This window comes from Marmota monax, unplaced genomic scaffold (genome assembly GCF_021218885.2).
Source record: "Marmota monax isolate L192 unplaced genomic scaffold, Marmota_monax_Labrador192_F-V1.1 WCK01_AAM20220418_F8-fsc00120, whole genome shotgun sequence".
Taxonomy (NCBI): Eukaryota; Metazoa; Chordata; class Mammalia; order Rodentia; family Sciuridae; genus Marmota; species Marmota monax.
This window is the reverse complement of record NW_026694424.1, coordinates 2,897,212-2,915,148: the sequence shown is the minus strand read 5'-3', so window position 1 is coordinate 2,915,148 and position 17,937 is coordinate 2,897,212. Positions and strand designations below refer to the sequence as shown.

Genomic DNA, 17,937 nt, shown 5'->3' with positions numbered 1-17,937 from the left:
AAAGTAAAGAATACAGATTTAAGAATCTTCCAGTTTTTCTGCTATCTTACCTTGAAAAAGCATATGAAAAGACTTTTTTGAGTGTAAAAATATGTAAATCTTATAACACTTGAATAAATTTTGGTGTGGTGTATCTTAGTAGAACTGAGAAGTTTAAATACATAAACACATGTGTAGCCATCTTCAACATGCCATTAATTTTCTGAAATAGAAAGCATTGTGCTCTCTGTTCATAGAAGGCTGGGTCTTGTATAACATATGTAAGAAATAGATGTCTGGTGCTTATAATGATAACCTTTTATTTGTTTTGTTCTGTAAAGGTTGTAGTATAAGTTCCAATATTCTAGTGAGATAAAGGCCACAAATTTCTGAAACATATTTCCAAATAAAAAAAGCCCAGAGGTTTCACTCCACAATTCTTTGAAGTAATGGCCTCTCAAAGGGCAGAAGGCAGTAGGTGGAAAAATTATTTTCTGTAGTGAATTTAACCCTCAAATATGAAAAGTTGTGACAGTTTGCATTCAACTTGCAGAAATAAACAGTTGGAATCTTCTGTAGCATAATCTATGCTTCCTGGCTTTCTTGCCCTCTCAAGTTCCTACACAACCTACCCAACTGGCCTCTATTCCAGGTCTGGGAGGCTATGGGAAAGAATTATCTGCTCCCCATGATGAAGTAGCCAGTCTGACAAACTGACTTGTGTCAGTGTGTGAACAGTAGAGGAAGAGCTGATTTTCCTCTTTCCAGGTAACATGATCAACCTAGGAATGTAGTTTGAAGACAATGCCCAAGCAACACTCTTCCCTACCCCACATGCACCCCACCCCACATGCACCTCGCCCCACATGCACCCCACATCAACTTGGATGCACCATTTGACTTCTATAATGGCATAGCCCATGAGAGGTACAGCCCAAAGAAGGCATAGTTCAAACAGGCCAGCAGCATATTTCCTAGTGGGAACTCTTGTGTCCTCAAAAAATAGAGATATGGAGCTGCCTCCTCAGCTTCTATTTAGAACATAACAAAAAACTGTACTGCATTACTGATGCTTGAACTAATTGTGCTAAGATTCCCTTACAGTGAGAAGAACTCACAGAATATAGTCTAAGATGCTTTCATGTCTTAAGATCTTTTCATGTTGAGGTTTGACAATAGAAGCACACATTCAGGAATCCAAGAAAATAAATTTATTAAACTTTGAAGGAGCAAATCCACAGACATAAAGAAAGTTAAATATAGACTGCAGGACACAACTAGTCATACTAGTGAATAATGGCTTGTGTGGCCAGCAAAGTACCAAAATGACATTCTGAGACTGATTGAGGTATTTAGCTATTTTTGGCTATAGAAATGTGGTCAGCCTATTGTGAAATAGTAATATAATTCTTCCAAAAACACAGCTTTAAGTTGAATTAGGCTCTACATTGATGATGTTTTATATGAAACTAAATTTTGTAGCTTTTAGAGAAAACCCTAAGCAGCAAGGTAGCAGAGAATCTATTAAACATCTATCACAAAGTAACATGTTGAACTTTAAACACCCAATTCTAGATTTTCACTGTCTTTTCTGTAAGAAAGAGGGAATTCTGTAAGAAAGAGGGAACTGCCAGCCATTAGCTTGCTTCCCCAAAAGGTCTTGAGCTAAATGGCAAATAGAATTAATTTTAAAGTTTAAAGTGTTTTTAAAAAAATACTTAAAGTGAGACATATTCAGTGAGATGAGATTCTTCTCTTTCATAAACCTTTAGGGGAGCTATTCCAAAGGATAATGTTTAAGTTGATAAAGAATTGGAAAATAATTGATAAATTACTTAGGCTCCTTCATTTTCTTCTGACTACCTGGTTGGAGGCCAGTCCTCTCAAAGGGGAAATAAAAAATGATGAAACTTATTTTATAGTTTTAAGTAAATCCTATTAGGCTTGGTGAGAAAGCTTCTTCTATTGGTTTGATTAATTTTGAGTTCTCTTTTTGGCTTGCTTACCATCTGTCCCTTGTTACCACAAATAATAAATGTGTCCTCAGCTATAGACTATGAAACAAAAACCTATTTCTTAAGCTTTCTGTTCCATTGTTCAGTTAACTTCATTTGATCTGCTTCTGCTTACAAAATGCTGCTTATATTTTATTCCTCTTTTAGGTAACTATGAAATGAAACCAAGCTGTGTTTGAAAAGATACCATTGCAGGTTTTGGAGCTTATTTCTCATGATCTGTGTGCTAAAAAAATTCATACCACGTGCACTTCAACACGTCAGCAGCCTGGCCCAGGGGAACCAGCTGTAACTTCTACTTGTCTTAGCATTAGCTCTCTGGCTTACACTGAAATTTGGTGAAGAAGGGTTTTCTTTTCTTTTTTTTTTCCTCCTTCCTGTTTTTTGGTTTATGGTGCATTGATCCATGTAAACATTTAAAAGTTTTCTAACTTAAAAATATTTGTTTAAAAATTCAGATAAGATGGGTATGTTCCAATAATGCAGGTTATTAGAGATCTTAGAATTACTTAAGAACTTTGGGGAAGTATAAAAAAGGGACTTGTAAAAAACTAGCTTGTCTGTTTTTCTTCAGGTGTATTGACTGAAGCATTAAACCAGCTTTAGACTGTAGTTACTACATTCCTTAGATGGGGTCATTGTGAACTACAGTACACAGTGTGTAGTGTATTATAAAATAGCCATGCTTGAGGTTTAAATTATTAAAAATATCTTTATCAATTTTATGTCAAAATAAATGTTTTACATATCCAAACTACTTTTGCTTTTGCTTTCTTACCTAGATTTTTACTTCCCAATTATTAAAAAAAGAAAAAAAATTAGCCTGTGCTATGATTTGCATTTGATTTCCTGAACTGCAAAAGCCACCTGATTGTTTTTGCTTTTTCAAAAAGCACAATTTACTATACATTAAAAATGTAGCCATCCGATGCTTAGTATCACAAAATTAACACCCACAATAATAAGACAATCACTGCTACTGAAGAGTCTTTTGAGACAATTCTTTAAAATATTTACAATTCACAACGGGGAATATCTCTCTGATTAAATGTTCTTGTTTTTTCCTTTTAATAACATTTCCACATTTCAGGAAGAGGCATTTGAATCCATACCCACCCTCACAGTCTCCCCCCAAATGTTTAAAGATTGTTTTGGTTTCAGCATTCATGCCCCAGCCAATTCTTGGCGATTCAGTATGTTATTCTTGGGAAATCAAAGTAAGGCTACGGCATGATTTTGTTCAGGTGGTCAGTGCTGACGTAGCCACACGATGAGAGAAACTCTTTGTCCCGCAAGGGCAAGGCAGTCGCGTTGAGGACAAGGCCCTGTGGAGACTGTACTATATGAATAGAGGTATAGTCTGGGACGGGCAGCTCAGAACCTGGGGCATGTTCTGCTGTCCCAGACCCCCCAGCAGTAGTGGTAAGGCTTTCTGTGGTGATGTAAATATCCTCCTGGTTAAAGCTTGGCTCTGCATGTGACTCGACCTCCACTTGAGGGGCCACAGCGATGCACTTTTTGGCATCTGCCTCGCAGAAGTAGGAATTGTCCATGATGAAGTTCGCTTGGCAGAGTGAGGCCATTTCTAGATGCGTGTCGCCCTGGGCTATCCCAGCCTTATTCTTTTGGCCCGGGGAAAGGACCACACTCCCTGCTGGTGTAATGTCACTCACCTGGGCATAAAAGTCCATGTTTGCCAGTGAATTCGGATTGCTTATCTGAGTAGGGGCAACTTGGTGAGTTGACTCAGTTTCACCAATGAGAAGTGGTTGTGGTTTGTCTTCTTCCTCTGCCAGGATGATGCTGGGTTGTTGAATGGCAGGGGAAGCATCATGATAAGGTGACTCATTTTGATTCTTATGGTCAAGGCACAAGAGATCGGCTTCCCCTTTTAACCTTTGTGGCTGAGCCACCTCTGAGGTACCATCACCTAAGTCATTGGCATTGAAATCAGTTTCCAGAATGTCAGGTTCATAACAACTGGTTCGTCCGGAGTCGTCATCCTTGGCCCCAAGGACATTAAGTGATTTCTGATGGCCGTTGCTTAGAAGTCTGTCTGTGTCTGATCCTTCAGTCTTTTCATCAGGATCATCAATATCTAGTTCAATAAATTCAACCCAAGAGTCATCATTGTAGAATTCAGGTTTATAATTATCATGAATGGCTAAGATTGTGTTCACCTCCTCTAATTTTCCTTCCTAAGAAGCAGAAAGAAAATGAAGATTTATGAAAAGAAACTCATAATGACGAAATCATTTAAATCCAATACACAGAGCTTGCAAAAAGCTCTCGACATGTGGCAATGTTCTTCAGGTATTAGTTAGTGCAATCACAATCTATAGTTTAGACGGATTTATTAATTACCTTGAAGAGGTCTGGATCAATTCCTTTAATCTTTGGAACTGGTACTGGGGGCAAAATCAGCATCTTAATCCTTGAAAACAAACAGAATTTTCATTTGATGGATCTTAAAAGTTACACATTTCTCTTATTTCAAAACAAATAAAATATTGGCAGAATATTACTTATTTCAAGTATTTTGATATTCTATATAAGTGGAAGCTGAGAAAGGGAAGAAAAATATAAAGCAGTAAATGATAAAGAAAAACTGCAAAAAGTGTAAGAAAGAAAAACAATAATAACAAAAAAGTCCTCTTCTGAAGTCTATTCAAATAAAATGTGGTTTTTCTATAATTTCATTTTCTTCTTAATGCTTTTTATGGCCATCCCACTTTAGCATTTGGGAGAGAGAAATTTAATTCTACCTGAAGCCAATTTCCATGTCTGTTACAAGGAAAGCAATTTTATTGTACATCTCCTCAGTAATTTGCAGGAAAAAAAAATGAGTAAAGGAAAAAGAACCAATCTATGTAGAGCCAGCCAACCAACGTTATTTGTGCCCTTGAAAAAGGGTGATGTGAGACAAGGTAACACCACACAGTTGACATTAATCATAAAGTCATCTAAGATGATTTTTAACCAGACAGTTACTACAAGGGCCATTTCAGATAGAGTAGGCTAAATATGAACTAGCTCCAACTTTTGAGAATGGATTTTTTTTTTTTTACAGTTTGGACTTTGGTTATTTGATTCTTTTTAGTTATATATAACATTAGGATTCATTTTGACATAATCACAAAAGCATGGAATATAATTTGCTCTAATTCAGTCCCAAGCACACTTATCCCCTCCCCTCCTCCTCCCTCCCTCTACTCTACTGGTTGTTCTGCAATTTACTTATAGTTTTGTTGTTGTTGTTGTTGTTGTTTTTGTTGTTGTTGTTTTAATTAGTGTCTTGTGGAGGTACTTGATGTTGAGATTCACTTTGGGATATTCATGTATGTACATAACAAAAGCTCGGTCAGATTCATTCCATTGTTCTTTCCTTATCCCCTCCTTTCTCCCCTTTAATCCCCTTCATCTCCCCTACTGCTCTTTCTTCTGTTTTGATGGACTTACATACATACTACTGTAATTGTACTTATATCTTCTGTTCCAAATATTTAAGTTATTTTTGACTCTGATTCATTTCCATGTCTGTCTTGCCTGTCTTGTGCCTTGCTGAATCCCTAGCACTTAGCACAATTCCTGGCACATGGAAATCCTCAACGAGCATTTGCCAAATAAATTGGAACAAACCATCTATTTTGTTGGCAGCGTAACTAGAGCTTGAATCTTAAAACCAACATTGTAGCTCTGGAAAGAAGCTCAGGGATTATTTATTTCAACCAACTTGTTTTATAGTTAAAACAAAACAAAACAAAACAAATCCACCTCCTATGTAGTGAGAAATGCCATTGTTAGGCAGGGACAGTAACCTGGAGTTTGGATATCAGTTGCTAGTCCACTGAGTGTGAATGGACTATGCAGTCTATTCAATAAGGAACACTTCCTTTCAATATTTCCACCTGCCATTTTATCTAATCTAAAGAATAAACCAAATTCCACTGTATAAGTTGCTTTGTGATTTCTCCACTATGCTTACTTAGTGGAGTAAATGTTAAAACAAATTATTACTGATGAATAGCAGATATAGAAATGAATAACATGAATTACTAATAATAATTTCTCTCATTTTGAGCTTCTCTGATAAACTAGACAGTGTGAGATATACTTTGCATTAGAGTTTAGTACAAATTATAGACTTTGGGCCAAATTTGAACTACCACTTGATTTTGTAGAACACAGCCACATTCATTCAGTTACATATTGTCTCTGGCTGTTGTCATGCTACAGAGGTGGAAATGAGTTGTTGTGACAAAGACATATGGCACCTGAAGCCTAAAATTTTACTAATTCTCTTTAAAACAATTGTTTGATCATGAACTAAACATTTTATTTAAACCTTATAACTATCAGGGAGGTCAATGATAGTATTCATACAAAGATTTGAAAAATTAAGGAACAGTCTCAAATCATGCACTAACACTAGGGCACAATTGAGGTTCAAATCCAAGTTACCTGACTCCAAACTGAGGCTCTTTTGCCTTCTGTCACACTGCTGCATTATTAAATTTGGCATTTCTAAATGCACATTTCAAATTTTTACAAACATTAAAAAATGCAACATATCCCTAATTATAGGAAGCAAAGAATCCCAAATGGCTAATGTTGATTTTGTGAGGTGAGCCTCTCCTTATGAAGAGCATGATGTGTTTGTACTTGTGTTAGTTGTATTCTATGGGTGTGGCCACTTTCTGACACAGTGGCTGGCCCTGAAATCTCAAGGGCCCAAGTTGGTCATGTCATTAAATGAAGCAGGCCAGTCACAATGCTGTGAGAAGAAAAGATGCTTGCGGCAAACTGGAGAGTGTATGCCCTTCCCAAAGGGTACAGCTGGCTCTCTGCTTCCATATATGTGCCATGTAGAAAGATCAGCTTAGTTCCACTACATCTGTCAAGTTTTAAAGACAATCCAGAAGTCTGGAGTTTTTGGTGTGAAAATTCTCTATTTTGTATCTGCTTTGTAGTAGAATCCTACTCTAAATAAATAAATAAATAAATAAATAAAATGAGGATCTGCAGCTTGAACTTGGCTTTCACTTTCCTACTTCTGTTTTATGCTGATTTAATTATTTATTCCTTTAATTAATAATAGCTTCAAGGCTGGTGGGTCATATGGTAGAAGCTAGTACGGAGTAAAGATAACCTGGCTTTAAACTATGTTTGTGAGGGTGCTATCATTTATTCAAGTATGAATCACATTATAATTTTTTTGTAGAATCGACAATTTTCTGGATTAAAGTAGCTTCAATAATGAATTAGGATGCACAAATCTTTAAAGACATGTGGGACCTGAAAAACTCTGTAGCCTGGAGTTCTAGGAAAGACTGACTTTAGCACCTCATTCTGTGGAGCATCTTATTAATTGTTGGGAATATGTGTTATTTCCACATCTGCTGACAACTATTTTGTACAAATTTCCTACTTGCATTAGAACATGTAAATTTAGAAAATGATAAATGTTTCAATGGAAAAGAAAAAAAATTGATTTTTTTATGTAAAGAATTCAATTTAGATAGGAAATTGGTAGTACAATAAAGACTCCATATCTATTTTACAATTTGGTGATTTTGAACAAGTGTCATAGATTAATTCTTTGTTATTCACAGAAAATGCTTTTTTTAGTCAAAAGTTAATATAATTTCTTTGAAATCTATTTGTTGAGAGGATTATTTTATTGTTCCAAATATTGTAGCTGATACAACTAAACAATATAACAAATTTTCTTGGCCTTCACAATGTTTTGAAATGGACTGCCAGTGTTAAAAACAAATTACTTTGCAAACATATAATTTATGACAGTCACATATAAATTATCCCACCAATTGTACAGACCAAGAAACTTACAGAATAATTTGATTCTTGTTTTTAGCATTACTTAAATGCATATATTACTTAAAATTCTAAAAATGTATTTATTTTCCCCATATTAACCCATGAGGCTTTTAAAATTCCTTAAATGGAAGAAACTAGCAATCTATTGCAATTGTTTTTTCTACATTTTGTACAAAATAATTTCCTATAGTGTGGACTGAATTTTTTAAATTTTTATTTATTTATTTATTTTTCAGGAAGAAAAACAGAATGATAACATCTCAGGGCTCAAGGCAAATTTAAAGAGCATATAAACCAGCACTCATATTACCTATGACACCGTGGAAGCCCAGAAAGGTTAAGGGAGTCAAACAGGATCAAACAGCAGTCACTGAGACACTGGAACCCAATCTTTTGGATCCCAGAAAATGCAAAATAGAATTGCTTCAAACTTAGCATTTCAGTTGTATTTGCAAATGCAGGTGAAATACAAAGTTATAACTATCCAAATCATTTAAACGAGACCCAGATTTACTTAAAATCACATCATATGAAGTCTTAAGGATGTTTTTATTAGATTACATTGTCTAGGTGGCTTTAGTTTGCCATTTCAGTTTGCCTATACTGAGGACTGTGTCAGCCTCAGCCAAAGGCTCCGTGATGATGCTCTGGAGTCCTGGAGTGAATGGGTCAACCCTTTAAGCACTGAGGGGAAGAGGTGCCTATTACATGGTGTGTGGTATCATTAGTCTAAGCTCTTAATGTCCTACACAACTTCATAGATAGAGTCTAAACCTGTATTTTCTCAAAGATGAACCCAACAAATTGAGTTTTTAGAAATAGTAAACATATAACTGGACATAAAGGTATACTGTGTTAAATAAAATTTATACTCATGCAAGAGAAAATATCAAATAAAACACAGAAATGCATGGAAATCTAAACAACTTGCAAAAACATACCAGAGAATACTGTATCACACCTACCTTTGCTGTTTAGAAAATATGACTACAAATAGCATCACTGTTAGCCCAAATATTCCAAAGATAATAATTAAAAACCATGGAAACCGGAAATCTGAAACACATGGGAATATTTTACTCACACATGTATGAATAGTTGAAGCAAGTTTACATTTCACTTTCTTATATAGTCAATCATCTTACTTGACAACTACAGAAGCAGAGTGGGATAAATTAGGATTTTTTCCTGTTCTAAGAACACCTCTGTCCACTATTCAAATCCTTTCACTTTAAAAAAAAATCTTCAAAATAAAAAGCATGTAGTTCAAACATAATGCATGATTTAAGAGTAAACCAAACTGCTTTAAGCATCTTATGTGTCCAAAGAGTGTCAATAACAGCCACATCAATGTTCATAGCATCTTAATTCATAATAGCTAAACTGTAGAACCAACTTAGATTCCCTTCAGTAGGTGAATGGATAAAGAAACTGTGGTACATATACAAAATGGAATATCTCTCAGCATTACAAGAGAATAAAATTATGGCATTTGCAGATAAATGGATGGAGTTGGAGAATATTATGCTAAGTGAAGTAAGCCAATCCCAAAAAACCAAAGGCTGAATGTTCTCTCTGATAAGTGGATGTGATCCATATTGGGGTATGTGTGGGAAGAATGGAGGAACTTTGATTGAGCAAAGGGGAGGGAGAGAAGGGGAGGGGGCACAGGGTCAGGAAAGACGTTAGAATGAGATGAACATCATTACCCTAGGTACATGTATGACTGTATATAGGGTGCAACTCTACATCGTGTACAACCAGAGAAAAGAAAAGTTGTGCTCCATTTGTGTACAATGAATCGAAATGCATTCTGCTGTCATGAATAACTAATTAGGACAAATTAAAAAAAAAAAGATTGTCAATAAAGGCTTTGGTGCTAGGGGAAAAAAACTGTTGTTTGTTAAGCTTAAATAAATGATGATCACTTTATTTATTTAAATAAATGTGATGATAGTTTTTAGCTTCCAGATTGAGGATATATCAAAAATATCAGGGCAGAGTTTTTATTAATGAATCATGACAGAAATTTCTTACACATGTGAAAGTTATGTTTTACAGCTGTAAAAAAAGTGTGTGTGTGTGTGTGTTTGTGTGTGTGTGTCCCACTGAGGTTCCTGTTTTCAGAGTTTAGTATATTTTGAATGAAACTTGGGGGCATCTATTTCATTCCTTAGGACTAAGTGCCTCTCTCAGTAACCTTAAAGTTGGCTGCCAGTATTCTCACTACAGTGGCTGAGGCTAAACACCCTAATAAAAGGCAAGTGGAATTTACCTTAATGTTGCTTTTCTAAATGTCTGCCTTTATACTTTAATATGCTTTTCTTATTTAATAAGTTATTAAAATCTCCTAGACAGTTATTGTAAATGTTTTTTAAGAATTAGTAGGGAAGCAGACACCATTTTAGAACTTGTAATATCTGTCATTTTTATCAATAACATATTTAGAAGCATTAGAACCAGAGATTCATTTTTTTAAATATGGAAGGAAAAGTGAAGCTTTTGATAAAACCTATGCTAAGTGAATTAAATGCCATGATATTAAGCTTAAAAAGTGCTTAAATCACAGTTGCATTTTATCTCATGTTGTTTAAAAACAAGTAACCAGTTAACCAGAAAAAAATGATGCTATAAAAGTTTTCATTAGTCCTGTTTAGTGAGATTATTATACCTATTCAGTTAATGCAAAAATATAAACTTAGTTTCTCTGTAGCTTATTTCATTAACAAACTTCAATTCCTCCTAAGTCCCTATAAATCTTCTGTTTCAGTGTGGAAGGGCTATAGCTAATTCCCATTTGAGAGTGACAATACTATACACTTACTGCTCACTATTCACCAGCCTTCCCTATTTCTTTAGATAAAGGCAACTTTAACTATTTTTATGGTTCTTCTATATAAGATCTTCAAATGTTTCATGTCTCCTCTGAGCCAAATAACACAACACTTCTTTTTTTTTTTTTTTTGCAGGGGGAACAATGGGGATTGAACTCAGGGGTACTCAGCCACTGAGCCACATCCCTAATCCTATTTTGTATTTTATTTAGGAACAAGGTATCACTGAGTTGTTTAGTGCCTTGTCTTTGCTGAGGCTGGCTTTGAACTCATGATCCTCCTACCTCAGCCACCCAAGCCACTAGGATTATAGGCATGGCGTGCACCACTGTACTGGGCTTAATACACCACTTCTTAGCTTTCCTCTAGATAAAGGTTTCTCTAAAGCCAGTGAGCACCTGCAATAGAAGGCTTTCTCTTAGATGTCATAAATTCATTCATACATATAGACTGGGATGACTTCCCGCCCCCTGCATTAGTAAAAGATTTTTTTGATTATATATTAAAAACAAACTCATTGTAGAAAATTTTACAAATACAGAAATGATGTAAAGGAAAAAAAAATGTCTGAAATTTCACTATCCAGAGAAAACCACTGTATTCTCCTTTCTAAATGTCCACCTGCCCCAGGACCTTTCCTGAGTGAACTAATTTGAAAACTAAATCTTTCTGCTTTTATAACACATAATACTTGTCATAGATAGTGAGCTCAAGGTCTCACCCTGATATTTAGTGTTAGTGCATACAACTTGCTAACAGGCACATATCAATTGCTATTATTGCAAAAAGACATTTTGACTGCTATTTTAATTTTTTTTTTACCTTCTTCACATGCGTATGGGCTCATTTGAGGAAGTGTTACAAAGAGCACCTCACTGAACTCGCCATATTTCTCTGAATTTCGTTGTCTGGATCTCACACGCACTTCATATTCTTTATCCAGTCTCAACGAGTATACAGGAACTGATGTTGACAATATTGGGTCCATCTTTCAAGACAAAATATATAAAGCTTATTGGCTAGAGAGTCAACAACTCAATGTAGTATATACTTTGGGTGTTCTCCCATTTGTATTAAAAATGGATTTCTATAAAGTAAGTGATATTTTAAAGTGTCCAGAGGGAGTTTGCTACTGAAAAGAAGATGAAACAAATTATGTAAAAAATAATTCTTGTTTAAAGGTTAATAGTCCTTAAATTTATTTTGGTTTAAACCCACAGATGTGATGGATTTGCTTAAAGAGATGCAGTTATATCTTTACATTAGGCTGTCAGATATTCTGCTAAGATTAAAGCAAAGAGATTCTTATGGGGAATGGAGGAACTATAAAGAAGATTACAAGATTACAGAAATATTGTGTACTTATCTAGGACATTTCAGTTTTGTATGGAGGAAGACATTAGAACAGAAAAAAACAAACACATTTCCACGCCAAAACAAATGATAGCCATAACAAATTATCTGTGTTCTTTGGAAATTCTGGGTAGTAATTTATTCGTTATTGTAGAATTGGAAAGCGTCCTGGAAATATCATAGTTGTCTTTGTTTAACTTCCAAATAATTGTATTAAAAGCTACTAAACACTTTAATCTACTTGTTCCAGAGGCTTAAAAACATACCTCAAAATAGTTTGCTATTCAAAGTCTTCAAAAAAAAAAAAAAAAAGTCATGGGAGTTCTTTGGCAATTAGCATGTCTCACAACCCTTAGTCAGGATACCCCTTCACTTCCCCAGAGAAGGGTAGAGTGAGATTGCTAGACTTTTAAGACATATTGCTATCAAAGAGGTAAACCCAATAGCAATGACATTTTCCTCCAAACCAAATACTCAGAGCCAGTACTCAATGTGCTTTTCATGTATTTTTGGGTAGAACACCTTGTTCTTGTTTATAGTAAACTTGGAACGCTCACTTTTTCAACAGCATGGATTTTTACCTAAATAAAATCCTCATAATTGGTTTCATTAAGTCAGAAAGCCAGGCCTTCAGCATTTGAAACAAATTTTTCTTTCACCCAGGTTGGTTTCTACTCACAAAACACTTCTTCTTCATGACATGGTTCATTTGTATCTTTTACAGGAGCCTCTGAATATACGCAATATTTACATTCTTTGCCTAAATACATTCTTTGAAGCAGGATTATGAATATTAAACTTACTTAGTTGCTTTCTTAAAATATTTTTAAAAATATATTTTTTAGTTTTAGATGGACACAACACCTTTATTTATTTATTTATTTAATGTGGCTAAGGATCTGAAGAGACACTTCTCAGAAGTTGATGTACAAGCAATCAACAAATACATCAAAAAATGTTCATCATCACTAGCAATTAGAGAAATGCAAATTAAAACCACTCTAAGATTTCATCTCACTCCAGTCAGAATGGTAGCTATTAAGCATACAAACAACAATAAGTGTTGGCTGGCGAGGATGTGAGGGGAAAGGTACATCATACACGGCTGGTAGGACGGCAAACTGGTACAGCCAATATGAAAAGAAGTATGGAGATTTCTTGGAAAACTGGGAATAGAATCACCATTTGACCCAGCTATCCCCCTCCTTGGTCTATCCTCAAAGGATTTAAAATCAACATACTACAGGGGCACAGCCACATCAATTGTGCTTTATAGAAGCACAATTCACAATAGCTAAACTGGAACCAACCTAGATGCCCTTCAATAGGTGAATGGATTTTAAAAATGTGGCATATAAACACAATGGAATATTACTCAGCAATAAAAGAGAATAAAATCATGGCATTTGCAGGTAAATAGATGGAGTTAGAGAAGATAATGCTAAGTGAAGTTAGCCAATCTCAAAAAACCAAATGCCAAATATTTTCATTGATGTAAGGAGGCTGATTCATAGTGGAATAGGGAGTGGGAGCATGGGAGGAATAGATAAACTCTAGATAAGGCAGAGGGGTTGGAGAGGACGGGAGGGGACATGGGGTTATTAATGATGGTGGAATGTGATGGATATTATTATCCAAAGTACGTGTATGAAGACACAAATTGGTATAAATATACTGTGTATACAACCAGAGATACAAAAAGTTGATCTCTATATATGTAATAAGAATTGTGGATATATTCTGCTGTCATATATAAATTTAAAAAATGCAGAAAGACCTACATTTTTTAAAAATATATTTTTTAGTTTTAGATGGACACAATACCCTTATTTTATTTGTTTATTTATTTAATGTGGTGCTCAGGATCGAACCCAGTGCCTCACACATGCTAGGTGAGCACTTTACCACTGAGACACAATCCCAGCCCTCTTAAAATATTTTTAAAAGTTTATGTTTTCATTCTTGGAGCCCTAATTTTTCTGTTATCAATACCAAAACTATTTATAGATTTCTCTAACAACAGAACTAAAAAGGGGCTATCAGTAATTTGACTTGTGACCCCCTTCTCTATCTTCTTTCAGCATTCTACACCAGCAACACCAAACTCAAATTTTCTCATATGGCTCCTTCAGTACGTGCCACTGGCCTGTGGGGGGGCACCAATCCTCTGTGGGAGTATTGTGGATTGCTGACGTTCTAAGTCTTTCTTAGCACCCTCATCTGACAGATAATACACTTCTGTTACAAAAAAGAAGTATATTTCACTGCTAAAATCAGTTACACATATGTTTCTACACTACACTGCAACTTCCTGAAAAAATTCATTATCTTTCTAATATCTTAAACAAACACCTAATGTTATACCCTTAAGAACTAGAAAAAGAATAAACTAATCCCAAAGTTAGCAGAAGGAAGACAATGATAAATATTGGAAAATAAATAAATGAAATAGAGACCACTGAAAAACAATGGAAAACATCAACAAAACAAGAACGGTATTTTTGAAAAGCCAAACAAATTCTACAAACTTTCAGCTAGACTAAGAAAAAAATAAGATTTAGATAAATGAAATCAGAAGTAAGAGACATTATAACTGATACCAAAGAAATACAAAGATCTAAAGAGACTGCTATGAAATTATTTCCCACAAATTGAATACTCTAGAAGAAACGGGTAAATTCCTGGATACATGCAACATACCAAGAGTGAATTATGAAGAAATAGAAAATCTGAACAGAAAACTATGCGAGGGGAGTGAGTCAGTAATATGTTTCCCATCGAAGAAAAGTTAGGACCTTGAGGCTTCATGGGTAAATGCTACTAAACATTTATAGAAGAACCAATACCAACCCTTCTCAAACTCTTCCAAAAATTGAAAATGTATATGCTTATACTTTTAAACCCATTTTATGAGGTCAGGATTACCCTGATACCAAGCTAGACAATGATACTACAGAAAAAGAAAATTATTGGACAGTATCCCTGATGAACATAGATGCAACACCTCCGCAAACAAAATACTATCAAACCCAATTCAATATACATTAAAAGGATCATTCATCATGATTAAAGGACTTATCCCAGCAAGAATGGTTTGGCCTAAAAAATCTATACATGTTTTATACCACATTAGCATAATCAAAGCAATATGATCATTTCAATAGATGTAGAAAAAGCATTTAAAAAATATGTAGCATTTCATCAGAAAATTAAAAATAAAATTAGCACTTCATTTAGCAATTCCATTCTTGAGTTTATAGCCAAAGAAAATGAAGTCAATATGTCAAGTTATGTTTTCACTTTCATGTTAATGGTAGCATTATTCACAATAGTCAAAATAGGAAAAAAAATAAAATAGAGATCAACCTAAGAGTCCATCAATAGATAAACAGGCAAATGAAATGAGGTATATATAAGAATGGAATAGTATCAGCCTTAAAAAAAAAAGGAATTCTATCATTTGCTACAACACAAATGAACCTAGAAAACATTAAGTGAAATGCCACGTATGAAAGGACAAATGTCACATGATCTTTTATGTGGAATCAAGAAAGGTGAACTCATAAGTAAGGAGTAGAATGACAGTTACCAGGGTCTGGAGGACTGGAGTTTGGAGACTTGGTGTGATACTGGTGAAATGATATAAAATTTCAGTTAGGAGGAATGTGTTTAAGAGATTAATTGTACAACACAGAGACTCTATTTAAAAGCTATGTGTTACATTTTGGAAGTTACTAAGAGAGAAGAATTTAAGTGTCTTCAGTTCAAAAAATGATATGAGATAATGCATATATTAATTAGCTCAATTGAGTCATTATTCCATGTATACAAATTTCAAAACATAATGTATGTGATAATCTATACAATTTTTATTAAACAAAAATCACCATTCCCTCTAGTATTAGTCATTTGGAAAATACTGATGCACTGAGTTATGTAAATTTTTTAAAATTTCACACATTCTACAATATAACATGAAGACATCACATTGGTAATATCACCATTGATATTACTGGGAAAATCTTCATACACTGGAAAGTTACCAAGCTCATGGCTGCAGATAGAAGTTTTCCCAAATTTTGATTTTCTCGTGAAAGTTCAGATTTTGTCATTGGTACCAATGCTCAGTTTTTGTTTTTTTCTTGATGTGACAGTTTTTTCCTTCTTTTTTTTTTCTTAAGAAATGACTGACAATGCAGATATGAGGAATCATCGACCAGTTGTTCTTCAAGTAAAACTAGTGTTCCAGGCAAACAAGTAGCTCTCTCAGCTGACAACTCAAGTCGCTGGACTGCTTTTGCACTCCACCTCACTAGTGCCTTGGAATGCAGCAGAAGTGTGTCATGTGTCCTTTACGTGTGCCACATAGAATGTTAAAAAGCTATACACTCAAACGTTGGGATTTCAAGCACAATCTTATGTGAAACTGTTTTTCCTCCCCTTTCCGGTGAGCTCGTGGTGGGGAGGAACAGAGTGACTTTTGGAAAGTCTGGTACTGGGCCTTGACTCCTGCTCAGGTGCCAGCAGTTTTCCCACCATTGTTTCTGTACCATTAGTCAAATAGTGAAAATGTAGAGGATATCTTAGTATATTGTAAAAATAGAATACCTGTGGACTCCCTGAGAGCATCTGGGGACCCTTAGAGGTCCATAGTTCACATTTTGAGAACTGTTGCTCCAGGTACCTAGCACAGTGCTGTGTGCAGATTATTTATTTTTATATCTTGTTGCTCAATAAATGATTTTAACTTGAATTTGGAAAGTCTTGTTTGAGTTAGCATCCAACCAGGTTTTTCTTTTTTCTTTTTTTGCACCAAGTTATAGATCAGATATCCAAATTAAAATGATTCAGAAAACAGAACCTCAAAGCCCAGTTTTGTAATGGTTTAAACTTCGTAAGCTGCTCAAACCTAACTTTCCTTTACTGATAAAATTGGTTTCTTTTTCCGTGGTTCACTGAATGCACAGGATGAGCTCTGCCAGGCTGCTGGGTACAACCTGAAGTCTGGCCAGAAACTGCTTAACTTGGCCGAACCTGTGGTTTGACTGATTTCGAATTTGTTATATTGGGAGCAGCATGATAATCCTATTTTTCTTCTTGTTGTGTGCCATGTGGGTTCTCATAGACGTGGCAAAGGAAGTAAGGGCTCAGAGGCTAACCTGCTCTCCACTAGCCCATGTAAGAACCTCTTAGCTTGATTCTCCTCTGAGATATGAAATAAAACACCTTTCTGACACCTCTAAGGAACAAATTCCTTCCTCTGCTTCTCTTCTGGAGACACTTAAGAACTGATTTAAATGGGGTCTTGTGTGTAGCTGAAATTAGAATCATGGGAAGTATTTGGCCATAGCCCTCTGTTGACCTTGATCATAATCTTTCTCACGGTTAGTCACATCTCCAAAGACAGCTAAGTGGTTAGAGTTTGCTATTTTGCTGTACTGTTATGCTGAACAACAAGGCAACTAGGAAAATTCCATGATGATATTTTACAGAACAGATCAATTTTTCTCCAGTAAGGAATTATGGGGCACATAGCATGGGTATATGGAGTAGGTCAAAAGGAAGTCTAATTGTAAATGAGAGATGGATTGTTATAACAGCAAGAAGAAAAGTCAAAGAGTAAGAGGGAGTAAAATCTTACCATCTTCCACTGAGTTTCATTTACTTCTTTGTATTGAAGTTCATATTCCAGAACTATCCATCCCTTCTGAACATCTGCATTGGGTGGTGGTTCCCATCTTACTTGGATATCAGCATAAATCCCAGTTAAACTTATGTTCAGTAAAGTCCAGTTGAGGCCAATGGGTGGATCAGGTTGCACTGTGCAATTCAATAGAGAATTAGTACTCAGGAGATACAACTTGATGTTAATGGAGGATTTTCCTCTGAAGAGACCAATTACTTCATATATTTCATAC

At 35.2% G+C, this 17,937-nt stretch overlaps 1 protein-coding gene across 4 annotated transcripts in view; it reads right to left on the bottom strand.

Annotated features, from left to right (window-relative positions):
* Window positions 1-1,175: 1,175 nt before the first annotated feature.
* The window catches only part of Ghr (growth hormone receptor), a 243,193-nt gene continuing 226,431 nt past the window's right edge, over window positions 1,176-17,937 (bottom strand). For all 4 annotated transcript variants that reach the window (XM_046468261.2, XM_046468260.2, XM_046468258.2 and 1 more), the window contains exons 6-10: window positions 17,661-17,839; window positions 11,489-11,654; window positions 8,798-8,888; window positions 4,359-4,428; window positions 1,176-4,192 (exon numbers count right to left, since the gene is read on the bottom strand). In XM_046468261.2, the coding sequence (XP_046324217.1) occupies window positions 3,218-4,192; window positions 4,359-4,428; window positions 8,798-8,888; window positions 11,489-11,654; window positions 17,661-17,839 (1,481 nt within the window). In that variant the 3' untranslated portion in view covers window positions 1,176-3,217. The remainder of the gene's footprint in view (window positions 4,193-4,358; window positions 4,429-8,797; window positions 8,889-11,488; window positions 11,655-17,660; window positions 17,840-17,937) is intronic.